Genomic DNA, 24004 nt, shown 5'->3' with positions numbered 1-24004 from the left:
TAAGTCGTACCTCACAAATTTTCTTGCGCAAAATACGTTTAAATATTAATTTAGTTCGATAAGGCACTTGCGCTTGGCGCAGGGCCTAGAAGAATGAGGATGTGTGCTGCACATCCAGGCACGTGCGGGACTGTGTGACACACGTCGCTTGTGATGGCGGTGCTTGCGTAACGTCGTTTAACGTCAGCACCAGCTTCGCTGTACATTCATTTTCACAGGGTGGAATGGAGGTGGATTTTTTTATTTAAATGGATGGACGCTTAAGAGGAAGCTTTAGCTCGGGCGCTTCTATCAAAATACATGTAACAGGAGAATTCATTGTCCTCGGCAACCACTACATCAAACTTGACGAGGTTTGTTGCATTTAAAAAAAAAATTAAAATGTAGTGACTTAAGGTTTCGAATTTTCGATTAAGGTCGGCAATTTTTTATTACAAATTGGCGAAAATTGAAAATCCTTACAGAATGAAACTATGAAGTTTACAACTCCGTAACTCAGCAATGAAAAATAACATCACAGTTCTGTGAATTGCATATCATAGGGCATCTAAAGGACATATTTGATATGTTGCACATGAATCTCAAAAAGCTTAGTAATGTGTAAATAAAGCTTTAGCAGAACCCCTGTACGCAACGTAACAAATTCGCGTAATATATGAATTGACATATCGAATTTGTCCACTTTGAATGATCTAAGAGATGCCGTTTACAGAACCGCGACATCTTTTCTTGACGGAGAGCTATTAATTTTTAAACTTCGTGCTTTTTTTCCCAACTTTCGCATTTTTGAAAATTCGTTCAATAAAATTCAAGTCCTAAATCGAAATTCAGTTTCCAGAAGTCATTCGAATTTAACCTTCTCTCTCTAATGCAACACATTTCATTAAAATCGGTCTAGGGGTCATCTCAGAAAAGCGTTTTTGCGTTTTACATGTATTTGAATAGGCCACGTCGGAGTCGGGCTCGAGCTAAAGCTCCCTCCTAAGTTCGTAACATAAAGGAACTGTCGCTAATGACAGGTTTTATGAATGTAAATCATAAAGCACACTTGCAAGGCAGATTCAGTGTACGAGTAAGTTGAACGGAGGTAGTTGGAACAACAACAACAACAACAACAACAACAGAAAGAACAACAATCCCCTTGGAGTACTAGTAACATATGAAGACGAACAGCAGCAAAAATATCATCTCGCATCAAATCACGTGCACCATTCTCACGCTTTCCGATGCCACGATTCTGCACGTGCCAGCAATTTCGTGAAAAGGAGCGCCGGACCAATAGGAACACTGGCGAACGGGAGCACTAAAACGCTAGCCAACGGTGCAGTCTAGTGGGGTCTAGCGGGCGAGCACGCATGTTAGCACCGTCGCCCAGCACTAAGATAGGAACAGCTGCACTTGACACGCAGAGGACGCCACACTGTTCGGGTCCCATACTACATGGGACCCGAAGTGCGCCAAAAGGGAACTGCCCTAGCGTAGTGTCTCACTGCAATTCTGCAACTTTGACATCTATCTCACCGGCTTTAGTGAGGTAGAACATCAAAAAATTAAATCAGTGTGCTCGACGTCCAAATGACTCACTCAATCTGTTCATAACATAACAATTTGTTATGTTCGACCATATGCCATGTGATGTCGTTCCTGTCACATCTGGAGTACCACAAGGTTCGGTACTCGGGCCGCTGTTATTTCTTATCTTTATTAACGATACAACCAATAATATAGCGTGCAAAATCAAACTCTTCGCGGATGATTGCGTGATATATAATGAAATTAACAGCCATAACGACCATCTCGATCTTCATGATTCCCTTAACACGCTGGCCGAGTGGTACTCCCAGTGGCAAATGTCTATTAGCGTCAATAAATCAGTGGCAATGAGAGTAACAAAAAAAAGCGACCCCCTCGCTTCACCTATATATCGTTAATTACACGCCTCTTGCGATGGTTGAGCAACAGAAATATTTAAGGATAACACTGACATCAAACCTCAATTGGGAAACACGCATAACTAATATTACAACTACTGCACTGCGAAAGATGCTTTATCTAAAAAGACGCCTAAAGATCGCTCCAACGAACATTAAGCTTCTGGCCTACAAAACATTTGCAAGACCTGTTTTAGAATACGCTAATACCAATTTGGTTTCCTTACACAGCAACTAACATAGCTAAACTTGAAGATGTACAAAGAAAAGCCGCAACGTTTATTCATAGCAAACATTGTTCTACTGACTCACCTTCACGTCTCTTAGCTTCCTCAGGCCTCAACAGATTATCGACGAGAGGAAAACCAGGTCGACTAAAATTCCTGTTTCAAATTATGTACCGTCAGTATAAAATTGATATCACCCAGTACATTTCATATTCGCAATCCAGAATAACACTGAATCAACACGAGCATACGCTAACCGAGTATTCCTTTTCTAATGACGCATTCAGCTACTCATTCTTTCCTCGGGTAATCAGAGAATGGAATGAACTTAACTCGTGATTAACAGCGACAAACTCTTTATCCCTGTTCGTTTCAGAGCTGGAGGTCATCACAAGAGATTATTAACGACTTCTAATGTTTGTTCCCTATTCTCTTTATGTTAAACTGACAGTACTTCGAAAAAAAATTGTATACACTTGTTTGTTCCCAAATAGTCACGTTTTTGCTTTGTCTATGATGTCCCCCGTTGTTGTTCATTTTATTCTGCGTTGCTTATTGTTCTATTGCATACCTTATCTACCTTCTCTTTTGTATTTTGGTGAATATCATTACTTTTTCATTCTTTGTGTAGCTCGCACGAGTATTTATGTACGGAAAAGAAAGTGTTCATGCATATCTGCTAGGCTCTCGGCTGAGAGCGGCAGTATTGTAAAATAAATAAATAAATAAATAAAACATGCAGCAGTGAAGGGACTCTGGATTGAACCCATTTAGCTGGGATGCATGAACTAGGTACGTGAGCATTTCTTCGAAATCGTATACGCGTGGGCACGTGATCACTGCAGCGGGTAATCGAACCCACGACCTCGTGCACAGCAGCTGAACGCCGCGATCATCGTTAGGCCATCGTGTCGGTTGTTAAGGTTGGATATGTAATTTAGTGTTCACGTTCAGCAAGGAAAAGTTCATTATTCCCAAAAATGTTTTTATGCGAGAAATTTTCGTAATAACAGGTGCCTGCCCACTGTTATTTCGGACATAAATTATTAGCGAAAGCTGCCGACCAATAGAAAACAGTTCTTAGCTTCGTGAATACGGACCCGGTTGTTTACCCTGGACATCGTTTGCGAACCGTTCAGGCAGGGCAGACAGCATGCAAAATATGTTATTTCATTTTAAAAAAAGACGTAAAAGGAAAACGACAATCATTTGTTAAAATTTGCCTTTCGATGGGTTCGGTTTGGCGTACAGGGGTCACCATCAACGCACTATCACCCCATCTGAATATAACCGTGAACCGGATACACCAGTGATGACACCTCTTTAAGATATATTGGGCCAGTGCATGTTAGTAATACCATTGTTTTGCAGGCTTCGCGCCAGTGACCAAGAAAGTGGGAAATAGCCGATTTAGCATCTTCGCTAGCATTGGATATTCAAAATTGTATCAAAACATAGAGGTAATACATGAGTGTCAAAGCAAAAGCAGCCAACAAATGGGATCTTTTGAACAGCACCCTATGCCAGTAATGTAGGCGTGAGAACGTTTACAAACGCTTCCGATAACCGGATAAATAAAAAAAAAATTCCTATATATTTGGTACTATATTAGGTACTTCATTCTTGCATGTGCCCTCCCTTACAGCCAAATGCGACAGCTTGGCGCTCTGGATCTGCCTCGGGCCGTGCGGACAGTTGAGGAGGAAGTGTCCTGCAGAAAAGCGGCGGAAGGTATACGACGTCCGTTTGCCTTTCTCGTTAAGACACAAGAACTCGCTGCATGATTTTCAACCGAGCAACACGCAAGTTAGTCGCGAAGCGCGGTTCAGTTTCGGAACCAAAACATCTGCAGATTTAGCTGCAGATTAACCATAATAAGACCGATTTTGTCGTCTGTGCCTCACATCAGCGATCGCCTGAGCTCCTTCAGTCTGTTTCCATCAGCAATCACCTAATCGCTGCAGTTGATCATTGCACCTATTTAGGTGTGGAATTTGATCGCCATCTTAATATTAACCTTCACATAGCTAATGTGCAAAAGAAAATGGCATAGGGAATACGCGTTTTAATCAAAGCACGACCACATTTCTCATTTTCTACTCTCACATCACTTTATTATGCTTTTGTTCATTCTCATATTAACTATAACATTGAATCACGGGGAAATACTTATAACAGTCACCTAACTTCGTTGCAAGTCATTCAGAATCGAGCTATTCGACTAATAACATTTTCACCTCGTAGCATTAGCGCAAATCAGCTGTTACATGCACATAATATTTTGAATGTGACTGACCTTGTTAAATATAACCTGGCCATATTTACTTTTAAGGCATTAAACAATGATATTCCAGTAACCATCATACGAAAGACATCCCTTACTAATATAAATAATACTAGATTTTCAGGAAATATGAACTTCATTTTACCCTTCGTTCGCACCAACTATGACAAGCAGTCATGACACTTTTAAGCTTTATCTCTGTGGAACACATTACCATTCCCTTTAAAATTGTGCAAAGCTCACAAATTTCGTACAGAACATAAGCATTTAAATTTCTTTTAGCTTCCTCCGGCTTTACCATTTGAGTGTAGTATGAGTTGCAACTTTCACTTTGTTTCCCTATTTGTCTCCCGCATTCTTTTTTCACTTTTTTTCTTCTTAAGCTATTTTTGTAGTTTCACCTTTTGTTGACTAATCCGAAGCCTTGTCATCGGTTTAATACATTCATCTGCTGCTTTTCTGTTCATTTATGCGTTGTCCCCTAAAACCATTATTATCGTAAATTTTACATGTTGCCATTGTTGTTTGCATTATTAATTCTAGTCATCATGCACAGGAGGTCCCATTTCAGTTTCCAACTATGGGACCTCCTTCTGTATATACTTATCCTGTATCTTATCCCCATAAAACTGATTCTGATTCTGATCGCTCTTGTACAGCATTGTGACATTCGCAAAGTGACTATTTTGTCGTTCGTTTTTTGATGACGCAATAAATATAGTGTTGCAACGTAGCAGGGTTGTTAGAAATGCGAAGAAATTTATGTTACGAATCTTTTTCTACTGGCAGCATAGCAATGGACCACACGAGGTGTGCCTTACATTCTTGTTCGGCTTATTGCGTGCAGACAGGGTCTACACTTTTCAATATCTCGAGCTTTGTAGTAGTGAAATAAAAAAAAACCTCATCATTTTTACAACTGAAAAGCAAAGAATTAACTTTCAATGTATACTTTAACACCCCGTAAATACGTTCCCCAGGATCCGTAATGAAATATTATCGACGAAGTGAAGCTTACTTGAACGTATAAATCAGACACGAATGTCATTTGGTAAAGTGAGTCGCGATATCTTTATCTGCAGGTGAATCACATCGAATTGCTCAGCGAACAGCTGGGAGAGCGAGACGCGCTCTGCAACACACTCAGCACCCTCAGAAGGCACAGCGGTGAGCCGTCCTTCATGACTACAATTCGCGTTCTACGTCTGCCCATGATCTCCCCACGCTACATTCAACGCAAACGAACTTCGGGCAAAGCAACGACAGCGATGCTTAGCATTTCTTGAGCTACAAATGTTACCACACGCATAGCGGTAACTTTCTTCGAAGCCAAAAATTAAGCTGGAGCGAAATGACAACAGACAATAGACCTAAGTCAACGTTCTCCGCGGTAGAGTTTCGTAGTCTAACGATATAGTTTGTATACAGTTCCTTATGGCAGATTTGTGAATCAAACGTTTCCGCACAATCGTATATTCAACAAAAGCAGAGAGAGAGAGAGAGAGAGAGAGAGAGAGAGAGAGAGAGAGAGAGAGAGGAGACATTTACAGACGCCTCTTGTCCGAGCTAAGTTCTGATCCTCATATTTCCTCTCTTCCTCGTTTCCGCGCCCTTTTTCTTCATGCATCGAACACGTCAAGGGCCTGATGTAAACATGTAGGCAAAAGTGTACGAGTAAGAAAAAAAAAAACAAAGGAAGTTGTATCAGCCATGAGCAAGCTAATACAGCTCGGGTTCGACGTGCTAGTCATCAGCGTTTATGAATATCCCATCGCACCTCTGTCGAGGCACATACTCCGCTTGAAGAACATTATAGCAAGACTGAATCAAAACTGCGAACAGACAAGGAGTCGTCTTAACGAATGAAAGTGCTTGCGCTGGAAATGTTGAAGTTTGTAGCTGTGGCTAATGCGAACTCGCTGTTGACAATAATTACACCTGAGCATGACCACCTCCTTAAGTTTCCCATTTGTCTTGTTTAACCCCGCCGATGCCAATACCAGAGTGCCACATCCGCAAGTATTTTATTAGATATCCCCCTTTTCAACTGTTTCTCAGCTGGACACCACTGGAAATGTTATACGCTGAGAGGAACCATTTATTAAGACGCCCCGTCAAAGAGACAAGCTTTCAAGCTAGTCTGGTCACGTGAGCGCACTTTCAGACCATACAAAACACAATCCATCATTCGTTGTAATGAAGGGTCGTTCAGCTGTCCAGAAGCTCAACCGTTTTCGCCGAGGTCAAGTGCGTTCGACAAAGCGGGCGCGTCCCTCGATGGTTTCTGCTGCGGGCAACTACAAGGTGCATTTTCCGGTTCTCAGTGATAACGATAATGACACGGCCATTACTAGGTCGTTGTGAGGTTCTCCGAGAGATACACTGATACAGTGAATGCTGGCACTGAGAAGCACGGAATTGATGTATGCAAATTGAAGCCAGAAACGCACGTAGAGGGGACTGGGTTTCTTGCTGTATTGCAGTTACTGAGGCATGAATAAAAGCGCAAGAGCCAATCCGACCCGTTTTGGACAAGACGCAGTTATGAAAGACGAATGATACATTGTCCGTTCGCGAAGTTTTCTTCTTCCGTAACTTTAATGAGCGTACGCGAAGATAGGTTTACGCTTTGGCCATTTAAGACTTTCAATTCCCGCTTTGCTTGGAAGAGCTCATTAGTACAGCATGTAATTTCTTAGGCAGATACATTAAGGCATGACGGAAATATACAGATAGTGATGTGAGTCACCCATAGCGGACTGCTAGTTTGGTCAATGACTCGCTCGCTAACTTTACATAATTATCCTACACTAACTCGATTCGCACCCGCCCGTCAATTCGTTCGTTCTCTCTCTCATGTATATATATATATATATATATATATATATATATATATATATATATATATATATATATATATATATATATATATATATATATATATATATATATATATATATATATATTATTCCTCGCCCGTTTGCTACCAGAGAGCTTCCTTTGGTTTTCGAAGGCTAAGCCAATGCACTTCAAGCTCCACAACTACCCTTGTCACTGCATGGCTATAGGCCGAAACGGAAAAATCGAGCAGCTGCTATCCAGAAAAATGCTCTTCTTAGAGGAGCAAGCGCAAAAAAGAGAAGTGGCTCGTTTAACCACGTAATGACGCCAAGCGTAATACCATCCATGCCTGTTGCGAGGCAACGCACTTTATGGAGCCCTGCAAGTCAAGTATATGCGTGCAAAGCATTGGGTTGGCTACGCGGTTATCCCACCGTTGTTGCTCTCCGCGAGGCACGCGCAGAGAAAGGGCCGAGAACCGTCTCGTTGGATTAGGTGCGCCGGACACCAACGTGCTGATTAATGGCAATTTACGCTTGATGTCCGCCAGCGAGCGCGATGGTCTAACCGTCCTCGTTGCGCGTCGATTGCTTGTTTACGTGCTTGGCGGTCTTCGCGGGAATTAGCCAGAAGCTCGTTGCGCTGCCATTGACACCGATTCTTCTTTTATGCAACACCCCTTTTTGTTATTTTCTTTCATAGAAATGCGGCACACCTGGACGCCAGCCCATTTGCAAGACTCGTAATTCTCTCTTAATGCTCGAAAACATTAATCACGTGGTGGCAGCAAAATGGTCTAAGGAAAAAAAAAAGAGAGAACGTGTTGTTTTCGGCTGTACCTAAACGCGTTGGTGTTCAGCATATTGGCCCCAGAAAATTAGGTATCGTGTGATTTTGAAGAAACCCTAGTCAAACATAAACCAGATATTAGCCCTTATCTATTTAAATGATCGCTCAAGAATGTCGCGCGCATTAGCTCGATCTAAACCTTAATCGATGTCGCTTAGTGGCGGACTGCTTCTTAAAAGCCTCGAAACAACAGTCCTAGGAGTAGTAGCTCTTCTCTTATCAGCTTTAGATATCGCATCGTCAGGGTAATACGTACAACGAGGTGGTGTAAGTGTGGTTCTTATGTCTCAAAGCACCGTGGGAGGTATAAGATGCTGAGTAAAACTGCCCGCAAAAGGAAGTCAGATAAAAGGACAGAGAGCTTAAACACAGCAAATATACGGTTATCTACACTGCGTTGATGTAAGAGAAAACGGATAGAAAAGATGAGAGAGATAAAAAACAACGGCGAAAGGAGAAACTATCTGAGGCTGCCTATGTGACTGCCGTCACACAGTGTGTGACGGCACTTATACAAACAGCTTTCGTTTCCTGCCGAAGTGTCACGCAATCATGCAGTGACGCAATGTCAGGCACAGGGATATACAATGTCGCACAATGCGGAGTCCCACATAGTCACAGTCTGTGAGACGACCCGGCCCCGTTCAAGTAATGCAGCAGCGTTCGTGAAGCCCCTCACACTGACGCAAGTCGAGGCCGTGTTGAATGTTGATTTTCTGAGAGCGGACGTTTGTCTAGCTTATGGAGGTGAGCGCTGCCTTTGGCTTGTTAAAAGCATAGTCAGAATTGACTGCGTACGTTAATAAAGTACCGCTCTGTACCCTAGACGCAGAAGCTGCGTCACACAAAGCGAAACATCGTTTCCGACGAGTTCTGGCGAAGCTCCGCCGTTATGAAATCTAGAGTTTGATGGAAACCCGTCTGATTGGGTGGAGACATCGTAAGTAGTTGAAAGTTGGGCGCCGACTGCAAAAATTTCTAATAAAAAGAAATTTAGGCTGCGACCCGGGCGCCTTGTTCACAATAGGGATGAACGAGAAGATAATCTGGTTATGCACGTTTCAAGACGTGACGTAAACACCGTACATACGTGTGTGGAGAGTTGCCGTCGCTGAGATTGAGTGCGTGCTCAGTTGTCTGGATAATGAGCCGTTATAAACCCAAATAAATAACTAAAAAATGAGCCTTTGAACTCGATCGGCGCACTGTGCTACCCGCGCAACATTCGAAAATTTCCCACCTGGAGGCTAGAGTGGAGCACGTTCAGACGGGAAATTAAATTTGCTGCGTAATCAGACGCTCTTTGCCATTTTTATTTCTCCTCCTGCCTCATTTCTTAGCTCTTTCTCAGGAACAGTAATCGAATTCACGAAGATTTTGGTTCGTATGTGTTGCTTGTGAATGGATAAATGCTTTCACGAATAATATGTTCGACATCAGGATTGGTTTGAATCTGCTCTTATAGAGCGTAAGAACATTTTTTGTGAATACAGAATCTGGTGCTTAGCTATTGCTTTAAATCGAAACACAGTGAAAAATTATATATTTGGGGAAAGTTGCGCGCATTTAGGAACCAATAATCGTGATGCATGGAGCTCACTTTCTGCTATGGAGGTACTTGCTCGCTAGACTAGAGACGACACTTCTCAATTAATCTTTTTTTTTCTGTAGCACAAACACAAAATCACGGCTAGGTCCCCTTAGCAGGTAAGCTTCGATTTCAGCCAATAACGCCTGAGGTACGCAGATGCGACCAACCTCAGCAGCTGGTTTGGTATTCAATGTTTCCTGTCCCCCCCCCCCCCCCTCCCCATGCTCGGGTCAGTGCTACATAAAAACAAACGGTATAGTTCCCCATTCCCGCACGAACAATGGAGTCGCTGCAAACGTTGAACTTATCCTGGCAGCACATATTTCAGCACAGAAATCGGCGCAATGTTAAACACGAACGATGCCTTAACGACTCACAGGTTGCTGTGTTTCCAGGTTGTTTCGCATTTCGGACTCTACAACGTGCACTTGCGACTACATTGTGCCTCGACATCGGCCGCAGCGATCACCCGTTGCACTTCCACGTAATTTCGTGAAACGCGCAATCTGGTCACTTAGTTTCTGCTCGGGTTTCACTTTTTTTTTTGCTGCTGGTACGTGCGGCACGTTTCGAAAATGGCGTGAAATTATGAGGTGAGAAAACCACGAGGTATACCATGTTTCTGTTTGTTGAAAAGCAAGCGCCAGGTTGTGGGGGATGTGTAGGCAAAGTCTTAAGTTTCAGTGACACTATCCACGACGAATGCGCACAAATTTAGGAAGCTTTGGTGTCTCTGGCTTTCCTTTCCGCCGAAAGCTCTTAATGCTAGTGTGACGGTAAAGTGAAGGGGACCGGGCCACTGCTTCGAGGATGACTAAAAACAACACAGCCTGACTCGAGCTTTAACGCTGTGTCCTTTGTAAACTGCGTGCTTTAAATAGCATTACCGTAAATATCATTTTATCCACGTAAAAACAAAGAAATGATTTCTTAAGCGTGCGCGTTCATACACGTTCTCCGCATGTGTGTGGCCGGGGAACGCCCCGTGCCGGTTCATACTGTCATCCTGCAATTCTAGTCGCCTGCCTTACCCTGAGGTAAAAAGAGAACAACGTCTCCAGTTTTGATCAAATTAATCGCTACTGCACTCTGCGATTGCAGTGGACAACCGACGGCACTGGTCAGCGCTGCCCCTGTGCTTCGTGCTGCCCGAGCAGACGCAGCAGCTCACCGACGTGGCCGGCGCCCTGGGGCTTGCGCACGCCGATTCTTCGTCGTCCAGCTGGCTCATCAAGCCCGTCGGTCCACAGGACAGGCGCAGGCATCGGTCTAGGCAGGTCTCCACGGCGGCGCTCGCCGACTCGGATTTGCTCCACAAAACGTACGCTTACCGAGAAAACGATATTCCGCTGAGCTCATATATGACTTGCTCCGCTCACGATCGTGTACCCTTCCTCCTCCTACGTTCAAGGGCCTCACATTAGGCGCACAACAAAGAAAGTAAGAAAGAAAGAAAGAAAGAAAGAAAGAAAGAAAGAAAGAAAGAAAGAAAGAAAGAAAGAAAACAGCCACTAAGCGAGAACACGAGGGAACATTGTTCCGCTCACTGATGGCCAGCGGAGTGCGAGTGAACATTCTTTTGCCGTTTCAGATGATGTGCCATTTCGAAATAACCTATATACGAGTACTCACTCCGCCCATCAGCCTCGGGCAATTGACCATAGCTTCGGCAATTTCAGGTTGTGCCCTCGAAGTAATTATGTATTAAATGCTCCGTGTGTGGTGCTCAACTTATGTTAGTCTCTACATTTGATGCACTTGCTCTGCATTACGTCTTCGCATTGCAGTTCCACGAATGAAAAAAAAAATGGGGAGGGGGGGAGGGTTTACGTGCCAAATATCTGATAGAATTATGAGGCACGCCGTAGTGGGGGACGCCGGATTAATTTTGACCACCTGGGGTGCTTGAACGTGCACCCGATTCGCGGCACGCGCACCTTTTTTTTTTTTTATTTCGCCTCCATCAACCTCGATGAGTGATGTCCTTTGATGTCCTTGATGCAACGGATCCTACGCTATTGGTAGCACCGACAAATTCCAAGTATGGTCGTGAATGCTACGCGAAATAGTGCCATGAACTTTAATCATCATTTATTATTATTATTATTATTATTATTATTATTATTATTACTATTATTATTATTATTACTATTATTATTATTACTATTATTATTATTATTATTATTATTACTATTATTATTATTACTATTATTATTATTATTATTATTATTATTATTATTATTATTATTATTATTATTATTATATCTATGCCTACACCAAGACACGCGATCATCAACTATCCTTGCCTTGCACCTGCCGACTCTGCCCTATCCATCGTCTACCTTCGAAATTACTATACTGACCACCTCAGCTAGCCATCAACCGCCCTAGCTTGCAGGCACATTTACTACGGTGCTTCCATATCGCTGCAGGCTCTCACCACTGCTCGATCAAGGTCGAGTGGTGGCGCAGCAGACGCTGGTACGGCCATTGCTAGCGTCAAACGGCCGGCCGGTCCTGGTAAGGGTCTTCGCACTGGTCACATCGATGGTACCGCTCCGGGCCTACGTTCACCAGGCGGGAACCGCTTTCCAAGGAACTGCACAGGGCAAATGGACGAGCGACACCAAGGTGAGATCGCAAATTTGGGCGGCGAACGCGAGAGGTTTAATGCGAATGAAAAACTGAGAAATCGGCCTGACGCATCAAGTTCTTGCTATCTACTCAGCCTGAGGAAAGTGAGGAGAAAAAGAAACCAGACAACGTGAAAAGGATAATGATGAAGGTGACGCAAATGACAATTATGAAATGTGCGCACACGAACACAGAGGGCTCATCTTGCGTTAGCTTGGAGCATATGTAGCGAGTAGGGCGCTACTTAGTGTGATTCATTAGCATGGTCGGCCATTGTTCAGGAAAACCAATGGTCAGAACCTTGAGAGTGTGTGGCCATGACCTTACGATAAACGGCTAGGACGGCGTGCCCATTTGATAGCCTTGTCATGCTTGTAATTTGACCACACTTTTCAATTTTATTATCTGGTTAGTTATCTCAGGTCATGGCCAGACTACCGCGAGATTCTGGTCTGAACAGTGTTCAGGACAACTGTTGTTGAACTTGAAAATGGGGGGTACCAGCGAGACACAAAGGACGCGTACACAAGGAAAAGGCGTTAGACACGGACGGACGCTGGGTCCGAGTCCAGCGTCTTTTCCTTGTGTACGCATCCTTTGTGTCTCGCTGGTACCCCCCCCCCCCTCTTTCAAGTTCATCATGCACAAACTGGCCCAAGAACTTGCGCTAATACAAATCTTCATCTACAGTGAAGCTGTTAAGGGCTGATTCCCCCAGGATCGTGTCCGTGTGTAAACACAAAGCTCCCCTTATGTGGGTCGATGCCGAAGATAGTGCGATGCCGGGCCGACCCGCGGCGGAAGCGAAGCAGGCGTTAACCACTCCCCATACGTGGGCCGATCCCGTAGATAGTGCAATGGCGGGCCGACCCGCGGCAGAGGTGAAGCAGGCATTAAACACTCCCCATGCGTGGGCCGATCCCGTAGATAGAGCAATGCCGGGCCCACCCGCGGCGAAGGGGCAGTTCGCCATTAAAGGGCAAACATACACAGCTTCGCTGGTCATTCTTCTTCACAGAATGGAAGGGCACCGAATTTTTTTCAATCACTCTAAGAATGTAATTAGCTGCCTCCTTCTTGTATGTCGGGAGCTCACACTGCTGTGAAGTCGTCTGGGGAGACCAAGTTCCCCGGACTCGGTTTGTGTCACAATTTTTAATGAAGCTCTTTTACTGTTAGCAGAACAAAAGAAACTGATGCTTTTACGTCAGCAAGCCCCATGCAGTGACTTTTGATTCTGCTGTTTTTACTCTGTTGTGTGATCACGGCGTCGCGCAGGTGATTCTGTCAATGGTTTGGGTGCCACAAAAATTGTCGCTAGCACAATTTACACAGATCCGGCATGTGAGGAAGAAGCTAATGCAGACGCTCATTGCCTAACGTTGTCGCTAGCTAAAACTGCTGTCCCTACTTTCACACACGTAGAAAAGAAAAGTTAAAGTTAAAGCTCACATGTTCATTATTTGCTTCTCAAGCAAGGCCATAAAGATATGAGTGGTTGATTATTTGTAATTTTGTAGCATGTATTACCACAGTGGAATGAAACGAGAACAGCGGAGCGGGTGGCTTTCGTAAGGAGGCGCTAACATCGAGGCACCCTATGCTTTCCGTACAAGCTGCGCCCATTAACCGCACCCACAGTTAAATGCACAGTTAAGTTACAGGCTTTGCGTTCTTGCTCATGTCCTCTCGACCATCGCTCATTTGATGCTGATCAGAATTTCGATATCATGCCGGCGGGGTGCTCCACTACAACTTTTTACAGCTTTCCCGACGCGCTGTCTTGCGCGAGTATAAATATATATATATATATATATATATATATATATATATATATATATATATATATATATATATATATAGATATATATATATATATATATATATATATATATATATATGCACACACACACACACACACACACACACTGGGGTTACTCAAGAAACAAGAACCGTCTGGTCACACAAATATACATATTCGTTAGTACAAGTTTTATTGGCGAGTTTAGTTTATAGTACAAGCCTACTTCACTTTTCTACATGCTCACCGTTAACTTCTGAGCCCTTTTCGTACCGCTGTACCAGTTTCTTTAGTGCCTATGCATGGAAGTTCGCCGCCTGGGAATTCAACCAGTTGACAGCGGCGGTCTTGCGTTGCGTTGACGTTGTCTTCAAACCGCTGTCCCCCAAGCCACTGTATCAAGTGCATGAAAACGACATAATCACTTGGTGCAAGGTCAGGACTGTAGGGTGGGCGACCGAAATGTTCCCGACCAAAATCTTGAATCTTTTCCTTGGTTCGGGTAGCCGTGTAAGGACGCGCGTTGTCAAGGGGCAAGACGATTCCGCACAACAGTTTCCCGCACCGTCGATTTTAGATCCCACATCTCAGTTTGGTGAGCGTTTCGAACAGCTGTAACTGTGGTCCCACGTTCCATGAAATCAGCCAAAAGGACGCCCTTTTAGTCCCAGAAAACGGTAGTCATCATTTTCCGGCTCGAGTAAGGAGATTGCCAGATTTTTTTTTCCCGGTTCTAGTGAAGAGGAGTGGCAGCACTGCATTGATTGTTGTTGTGTTTTTGCAGTGGCGGAGGATGTTCATGTCTCGTCGCCTGTAACAGCGTGCGAAAATAACTCATCACCGCCTTGTTGGTAGCGATCCAAGAACGCTCGTCCCCTCGACATTCTTTGCTGTTTGAGTTGGTCTATAGGCATTTTTGGTACCAACTTGTTTCTTTAATCTTTCCGTCCCCGTTTCCCTTTCCCCAGTGTAGGGTAGCCAACCGGGCTCAGTCCTGGTTAACCTCCCTACCTTTGAGTTATCATTTGCTCTCTCTCTCTCTCACCTTGCACACATTTTGTGATGTCCGAGCTTTTCAGTTAAAATCGTGTAAATTGTAGAGCGTCCAACAAGGGGCAGTTTATCCGTCGGACCACTAACTGTCAATCGTCGAACTAAGCGCAATCCCCGGTCCACTTGAACAGTTTCATTGGCCTGGATGCTGGGCCGGCTGCTCCGCTCTTCATCGTGCACATTTGTGCGGCCATTTTCGAAGTCTTGACACCATTTTATGACCATTCCTTCCCTGATCACTGTAGGTCCGCAAACTAGGCCCAACTGCCCAAAGCTGATGATCTTTTTGCATGCAAAAATCTAATTACAGCTCGCACTTCACAACAGGCGGGAGCAGCAATTTTCGTGGACATTGTCGTCTGCATTCCCCAACAAGGCAGACGACTAGTGGGCCAAAACAACCTTACTACCTTCGTGAAGGATGAACAGATGGCGCTGCACAAATATAACTATTCTGACGAGTATATATTTAAATATAAGCAAACGGCCCTTACTTTTTGAATAACTCTCGTATATTCCATTACTTTATCATTTCTTTTATTCAATTGGTAAGTACAAGTTTCCCCCCTTATGTTGTCCTTGGTGTCCTTGTTTGTTGGCTTCTTGTTACATATATATATATATATATATATATATATATATATATATATATATATATATAGAAAGGGAGAGAGGAAAGCACTGGCTTGCGGCGCTCCGCTGGCATGATATCGAAATGCCGAAAAGGTGAACAACATCGGTATCAGCGGTAAAAAAGCGGCAATACACTATAATGCCCATCGAAATGTTAGTAACCTACGTTTCAATGGGCAAATCAGTCAGCTTTAGCAGCTCATGAGACGCAGTGGCCACAGTCGGCTATACTACATCAGCAAATCGGAACACGTTAACTATCTAAGCGTCGCCATGCTCCTTCACTTGTCCACCACGCACACTCCCGAGTCAACCAGGGATAACGACTTGTTACCCGCAAAATTTTCCGCGAAGGATAAAATCAAAGAGTGGTTTCCGGTTTCCGGCAACGGCTTGGCTCGTTATCTTTTCTTCGCAAGGCTTGGGAGAAAACAGCAAAGTGAGGCCATAAAATGCCATTCCCCCACCGCTCCTCGTGACCATTGCATGCAAGCTGGCGTCGCCCCTAATTGCAGGGATGGTTAGTTAGCCGTATCAACTTCTTACATCTCCTCTTATAAATCAGGGCTTAATGGTTCATTTCGCGGCCGCATTAGAAACGCGAGGATGCTGTGCTCCCTTCGAGTTCTCCCTCGAGAGCCCTGTTCCTCGTCGTTGCGAGGCCCCCTTCTTATGTTTGTACTTACTTTTTTCGCTCTTGCCCGAAACTGCCGGCCCATCGCCTAACTACCATGCGTAGTGTTCAGTACAAATACCCGCAAGCGCACAAGACTCTTAATAAGACGCGAGGTCTTTGCCACGGCTTGCGCAGTCCGGTCACGTTCCGTGCTATAGCCACCGTTTGGCTGCCTCTCGCGATGAAAGTTGCGACGGCGAAACAGACATGAGCTGACTGCAATGCGGTTTGCTGGTAAACCACTTCGTGACACTCGGGGGCGAACACGTATGCAAAGACCCCAATACGTCCGCATCGGTTGCAATGCAGAAGCCCTATCAACGCCATCACTATAGGCGTACAGTTTGCTAGGTGAGGTTTATGCGCGCAACTTCGTACGGAGCAGTCAAGCGTCTTTTTTTTCGCTTTTTCCTTCTCTCGAAAGAGTGATCCGATAACTACAGAAGCATGACTTCGGGCCCTGACAGCATATTTACTCTTGTTCGCTCAAGTGACCCTTTCGTAGTGCAATGCCCAGCAGAGACGCATACAGATACTTCATGTCAGTAAAGAAAAAAGAAAGAAAGAGAAACCCGCTTGATTGTGTGGTCTTCGCTGGTTGCAGCACCGTCTCAAAATGATCCCCCGACGTTATCGGTGAGCAGGCCAAGTACGGTGCTGCGAGTTTCTGCCCTGACTGATCATCCTCGCGGGCCATAATGCGATCAGTTGTCCCATTTACTGAATGCCGAATTTGTACCATTTACTAGGCAGGAGACGTTCCGCCGGCGGGGAGCAAGGGAGAGCCTCTGGGATTGTCTTTTTTTTTTCGTTTCGGTTGTAAACTATAGGTAAATTTTCTTTTTATTTAAATGTTGCCAGAAAACCGCGTACGCCTGCTTCTGCAGTTATGGAACTGAAAACCTGTGGCGGGTGACGACGACCGCTCAGTTCATCACACAAAGCTTTGGAGCGCTGACGCCGAGTACTGAGACGGGCTCCAGCACACGGCTACAGATTAAAGCTGGCATCAAGCGCCCTGTGCCAACTGGGGGCAACTCAATTCAATTTTATGTTATTTTTCAACAAACTGTTGGGTGTCCTTTACGCTCCCACAGGGAGAAAACGCAGAAATGGTTTTCTTGTTGCCGCTTCCAGATTCGAATGAGCGGGAAGTCCATGCCCCTGAAGCAGCTGTGGCATCAACTGGACCAACTGTACGGGAGCTCGAGTGGAGAACAGCTCTGGTCGCAGATAAAGGGACAGGTCGCCGCACTGCTGGTAGCTGCTGAGTACGAAATTCTTTCTCGAAGCACCGCACTGAACAGTAGCCACAACTTTGGGGGCGTAATTGGGTGAGTCGGCGGCTTTCGTACTAGCTTGTTGCTTATGCTCGTGGCGCTGATGGACCTTTTGGTTATCCACATTGTGCTATTTGAACTTGCAGCGCTAGTAACCATGGCCAGTGAGAGCAGTCAGTGTACAGCCGCTTTCTTGCGTGTACACTACTTGGAACGCAATACTCATTTCTCAACTCTTTCTCAGGCATTTCTTTAACCAGCGTTTCTTTGTTGTGTGGCGCGTACGTGCCCATTTTGAATAGCCTGGAAGTGTGTACATGAGAGTAAGCGGCTGATCATTGCCTCCAGTAGCCTGCGCGTCGCACTGAATCATCTCGTTGGTCTGAACACAAACAAGTCAAAGGGATCGCAGGAAGATGTAAACTTCATGTGATAAAAATGGACGACCACTGTCGGAAAGTTGGCTGCAGGCTGAGGCTTCTACTGTAGAGCCACCGTTTGAGACTTAGTTTTTTTTTACTTGCTCTTAAGAAGTGTTAAAATATGTCACTAAAACAATTCTTCCACGTTGCAGGAGACCGGCCGGCTTCCAACTGCTGAGTTTCGAGTTCGCCCTGAACGCCACTCTCCAGCCGTTCCTGTGGAACGTCAACGTGAAGCCACATTTTCTAGCTTCGCGTAGCCCCGCCATGGATGCAGTCAAGTTTCAGATCCTGGCCGACGTGGCTCGCATCCTGACGACTGCTCACCAAGTGGCTGCGCAAGTCGCACTGGCGCTGCGTGCTTCTGACGCCAGCATTGGCCTCATGGTACGGGGACACATACTGTGTTTGGTAAAATAGCGGGGTCGTGCGTGACCACCAGTGCGCCCACAAAGGTTCACGAATGGGCAACGAATAACCTTGGGTGTAGTCAGTGCAATTTGGACTAACTTGCTTTAAAGATACAATTCTCAGGTTACACATGGGAGCGAGAGAAAAAGAAACATCTTTTGTAACACTTAGCACGCTCTTTCGACATTGCTTGCGTGCGCTCCCGTTTCATTCCACTCACAACATGCGACTCGCGGCTTGCCGTGCTAAGAACTGTGGTTCAGATTTGAGTGTAGTTCTCTTGAGTCTATAACTCAAGTGAACGTAAACAATGCTTAAGGATGATACTGAGAGCGTGTGAAACGGCGTTATTCTTTTCATCGTGTTAAGCGCTTCGTAATTAACTTGTCGATAAACAATAAACAGCGACATTATGAAGCAACTTCAAAAGTTCCATGTGGTCGGCCATTTCTGTGTGTCGAACGTTTCATAGGGATAACCGTGGGATACGCGGCTACTTGACACCTTCTTTGCCATTTCTTTGCAGTGTCATTTCTGCCGCCTTTCGCATGACATCTGCCTCACAGAAAACGACTTAAGCTACCTGCTCCAGTCGCGGAGAGAACGACTCTCCAGGGGAATGTTCGTGCAGGTAATATGAAAACAAAGCATTTTCTGAGCTCGGTTTCAACATATTATGAAATAAATGTTCCAATTCAAGAGCGTTCGAAACTTTTTTTTCGTGGTGAAGGAGTGGTCCTCCTACATATGCCCTTCCCTGAAACAGTTTGTCGAAGATGGCACTGTAATGCGTCCTGCAAGGCGTCCTGCCCCACACCAGAATGCAACTTGATATTGCTTTTTTGATCACTATATGTTCATAAACCTTTCCACTGTCTTGATAGCGGGTTAAAAAATGAAAATAAAGAAAAACTATCTAAGACGATCACTGTCTGCCTGCTTGGCAGCGATTGCTTACAGTAGTTATACAGCCACCATAGTGACAGCAGTTAGCACCTCTTGGAGAAGTGTATAAATGTACTGTTCAACGAATTGGATTTCTCGAGAGAGGTGCAGCTGACGAGCTACTTGTTGCTGTTGAAGTTGCCTAAATTGTTCTAGTCTAGTCTTAACTTCATACGTTACGAGCGTCCACCATGGTCCACTTACTTTATTCCAACTTTTCTCAGCGCTTCATTGACGAAACAATAGTTATCGTCAATGTTGTAAAGGTATAGATAAGGTACATTGTCTGATCGAAGCCTTTCTCTTTATTGGCTGCCACTTCACGACCGGCAAGATCTACCCATCACAAACGGCCACCCAATTGAGCGAACTACTGTCTTCCCTCGACCAGAGGATCCAGAAAGAAGCCCTCTCCTCAGCAGCAGCCCAACAGTCCAGCGTGTAAGTGCCAAGCTAGTAGTATATCGGATTAGACTTGTTTCAAGTTGTTACGTATTGTAGCGCGATTTGCAGCAGACGGAACAATAAACAGGCCTGTACAAACTACGCAATTAAGCGAGTGGAAAATTGTTACCCATGTGATATCAATGGATTGCCAGAAAGAAAGGTTCAGTTTCAGCCTTTTGTTTTCAGCAGCTAACTTTGCTTTTTCATGATATCGCGTTTTGATTTTTTTCTTTGTATCATTCCGCTGCAGACTATAGCGGAGAGCAACATTTTCTGCAAGAGATCACATCTGCCTTCCATGTTGATCAAGAACTCACTGGCATAATCTTCACATGTTGCTTGAGAACTTGCGCTTTTATAGATGACCCAGAAAAATAATCCACATGGTACCATTGCGAATTAGTTTGTGGGTTGAGTATGCGTAAGAGGATCCAACCGGATGCCATTGACCCATAGAAAAGAAAAACAGAAAAGGAAAGAACAACGAGTACTGGACGTTCAATCATATGCCAAAATTATAGCCTTAAAGATAATTTTAAAGCGCAGCTCCTAGGCGCCTTTCTGCGCTGAGCGTCGGAAGCGTAACCCAGCGAACAAGCCCAGCGGAAGGTGAAAGAACGAACGCGGAGCGGGAGATGATAGACGCGATCCACGAACGGCGGTGACCAATGAGAGCGGCCCCTTCAGTGAGGTACGCGCGGAAAACTGGTATCATGCGGACTTGTCCGGCCGCTCGATGCGTACTCGTATGTGGTCTCAGCCCGACCGCTCGTTTCGTACTGTCGTTTTTCGCTTCAGCTCTCGCTCGCGCTTGTTTAGTTAGCTTGGTTTGGTCTTGTTCGCGCTTGTTTCGATTGTCATGGTTGGCGATTGTTTCGAAATCTGATTGTATGCGCGATGCGATTTGTGTAGCATTTTCTGGAAGCGATGCGGTGCCAGCGATTACACTGGAACCTTCTACGAGTCATGTATAAAATCCGAAGCGCTTTACCCGCAGGTCAGATTTTCGAAGTTCGATCACTTTGCTACATGCCTCTCTGAAATTCTTTGCCTCAGAATATCGCGCGATGAGTACACGTACAGAGTTGCCCTCAAGTTTAGAATTAGGGAGTATTGTAATCGTAGGTGAATTTTTTGGCAAAATCTTGTATGTTGCTTTTGACAGATTCGATGTCAGCAAGCAACACCAGACGGCACAAATACACAGGCTCCTCCTCGGCATGGAAAAATTCTACTCCAATATGGACGACGATGAGAGCAAAAGCAGGTATATGTACTTTAAGCTACCAAGCAGTTTAATCCGAAATCCATCTATTCATTTGATTATTCATTGACATATACTTCGCGACTACGTTACAACAAAGTGGAAGATGACATAAAGTGGATGTACATACAATAATGATCAGGACAGAGAGCACAAAGTGAATTAGTGTAACAATTTGTAGGTCTCGAACATTACTGTATACATCCGTACGTCTCATGCCTGCGTAATATTTCGACTAACCTCTGCAGTTACATTGAACTTGTTCTCTGTCTGTGTGTGAATTTACACGTGAACTAACTCACAACATTACACGATGTACAACAAAGGTGCACTTATACTCGTAGTATAGTTAGTACAGAGCACACCTTCAGAGGAATAAGGAAAATACTAAGAATGTGAAATACGTTAAGAGCTCTGTTAACTCTCATTATGCTTAAGTAGCGTAGCTTCTGGAGTCAACATAACCAACTCTCACTTGTCCCTTATATAGCTTTGCCACGAGTGCACTCAAAACGTTCACTGAAAACCCTCACTGTCAGCCTTCCCGAGCTTGTTAGTGGAACTTGAAAAGAGGAATCATTTCGTCGACCTCGGCGCAACCAATTCACGGCTATTTCACCTCTGTGATTCAGTTGCTGCTATTACGCGACCCGAGCATGCTTGGACCAGTTCAACGTTCATATCACTTCGTATACACTCGGAATGGCGTACATAGTAGACTGGGGGAGCTATAGTTTATTTGAGGCGAGAAAGCTCAAATAAAATGTTATTCCACGCAAAATTGCGCATTCTTGGCAGGTTTTTAATTTTCTTCCACGGACCAACTGCTACGTAATCATTCCAGGTACTGTCATTAGCACTAGCTACGACGATCGTTAACAAGCGTCACTTTTTTTTACGTTATTTAAGGCCACTTAAACTCATTTCATGTTAACGACTTCCATTATATCCTTGCAGGAGCGGCCCGCCTAACAGTGAAAGGCAAATAAGGGGTACGCAGCGACTTTCTTGAGAAAAGTTTGATCTTTGAACCCGCTGTGACTTACTCGCTTCTTTCAGAACAGGAACTACGCGAGGTGCTTAATCGTAACTTTGTGTACGAGGAAGAAGAAATCGATTGTTTGCAAGGTAAGGATTACTATCATCCTCTCAGTCATTTTTGTGCAGAAAGGTGGGTAAAAGTAGCGACAGTAGTAGATTATATGCTGTCTTGCATTCATGCAGGCTTTCAAAGTATGCTGCCAGTTTGAGGGTGGCCTTAACGGTATAGCAAGGGCGAGTTGGTGCTGACTTTTGAATGTACGCCAGCTGCAGCAAATAAGAAAGGGACTTACTATTTGCTGCGCCGACGTTCATTAAAACTGATCATAGCGTTTTAAGCGTCAGACTTACCTCGGTGCTAAACAGCAGTTGCCAGTTGTGAAAGAGAGAAAGACCTAAAAAAATAAAGATTTGGATTATTTCACGTTCCAGCTCACTCACGAAGTTCGCCGAGAATTAAGCAAATTCTTCGCGAATTTCAAAACACTTCAAGCAAATACCTAAATGTGCAACTAACGGAATATGCTTGCGCGAGTACGTACTGATGCATGACAGACGCAATCTGGGTTAAAGAGATAATGAAGGGAACGCGTGCGACAGACTGAGAGCATGCCAATCACGCATGCCTACAACGCATGCAGATGGTTTTCTTTGGATTGTAATGACGAGGTCCATAAAAAGGCTGTAGGTTCGTGCCAGTTTTTTGCCAACCATGCGCTCTCAGATGAACAGTGTCGCTCTTCGCTTCGCTGCAAGTCTGCCAGAAGCAGTTAGCCTACATAGCTCCGAAGCGCACCTTTAGAGTCCACAAGACGAGTGTAATATGGAGTGTACTCATAGGTGGTGCAATATATTTATCAGGGGAGAGAGCAGTGTTAATTTTTAATGCGTTAGCATTCTTCGGATGCTTCACGCACTTTCCGGGAGCTATCTAGCTATATTTGTACGTTTGTATCTAACCGCTTTCCGCCTATCTGGGTCACTGGGTAGTCCATAGTCGAATGCTGAGCGCATCAGGCTGTTGTGCGGAGGTAACAGCGTTCGAAACGAGTCATCGGGCCAGCTTGATCACTCAGTATGTGCCAATCTGTGCATATGTTTCGCTCTTCGACGACCCCTTTGACGCAGATATGGGTCGCTGTGGATGCGGGATCGGGTAGGCACAGCTGTTCGAAAAAAACTCTTTGACGCCGACTTGGAGCACTGGGTATGTGTCACTCTGTTCGTACTGGTCTTCAGCAAACCTCTTGGATGCCTCCTCGGGCCAACTGGGAACATGCCAACTGGGAACTGGGAACATGCCGCTCTATAATGACGAAAAGGATCCCTTAAATTTCTTCAATGCTGAGCGTAATTAAACCCACGTCACAAGGGCTCCTCGAGGACATTAAGACGAAGCAGCAGGCTCAGCCGCACATGCACTGGGTGTGTCGAATGAACCTCTCGCCAGCTTCAGTCGCTGAGTATCTGCCACTGAGTATGGTGCAAGCGAGGGAACCATTCTCAGTGTTCGCAGGCACCGGCGCATCACGCTTCTCGTCTTGGAGGTGGCGCGTGGAGTTCGCGGTAGTGCCATTAGATGGCGCAGCGGGCCGAAAAAGGAGCGCAAGAGGGGAGCCCGGTTGCCGCATGACGCCTGTGCCGTCATTCGAACGCACCGGCGCGCCATGGATT

At 44.9% G+C, this 24004-nt stretch overlaps 1 protein-coding gene and 1 long non-coding RNA gene across 6 annotated transcripts in view; one reads left to right on the top strand and one right to left on the bottom strand.

The window, feature by feature from the left end:
- LOC142585427 (cadherin-like and PC-esterase domain-containing protein 1) overlaps positions 1-24004 on the top strand; it is a 44846-nt gene that overhangs the window by 7856 nt on the left and 12986 nt on the right. For all 5 annotated transcript variants that reach the window (XM_075696188.1, XM_075696189.1, XM_075696187.1 and 2 more), the window contains exons 6-16: positions 3804-3889; positions 5525-5609; positions 10825-11044; positions 12156-12354; positions 17658-17854; positions 18375-18609; positions 19160-19264; positions 19913-20019; positions 21191-21292; positions 22247-22281; positions 22349-22417. In XM_075696188.1, the coding sequence (XP_075552303.1) occupies positions 3804-3889; positions 5525-5609; positions 10825-11044; positions 12156-12354; positions 17658-17854; positions 18375-18609; positions 19160-19264; positions 19913-20019; positions 21191-21292; positions 22247-22281; positions 22349-22417 (1440 nt within the window). The remainder of the gene's footprint in view (positions 1-3803; positions 3890-5524; positions 5610-10824; positions 11045-12155; positions 12355-17657; positions 17855-18374; positions 18610-19159; positions 19265-19912; positions 20020-21190; positions 21293-22246; positions 22282-22348; positions 22418-24004) is intronic.
- LOC142585429 (uncharacterized) lies at positions 3600-22732 on the bottom strand. The gene is made up of 3 exons (XR_012829091.1): positions 22682-22732; positions 12164-12322; positions 3600-3869 (listed from the first exon to the last, which is right to left on the bottom strand). It is a non-coding gene; the product is annotated as an uncharacterized LOC142585429 (long non-coding RNA).

This window comes from Dermacentor variabilis, chromosome 6 (genome assembly GCF_050947875.1).
Source record: "Dermacentor variabilis isolate Ectoservices chromosome 6, ASM5094787v1, whole genome shotgun sequence".
In the NCBI taxonomy this organism is placed as follows: domain Eukaryota; kingdom Metazoa; phylum Arthropoda; class Arachnida; order Ixodida; family Ixodidae; genus Dermacentor; species Dermacentor variabilis.
Note: the sequence above shows the minus strand (reverse complement) of the source record. Positions and strands in the feature narration are given on the sequence as shown.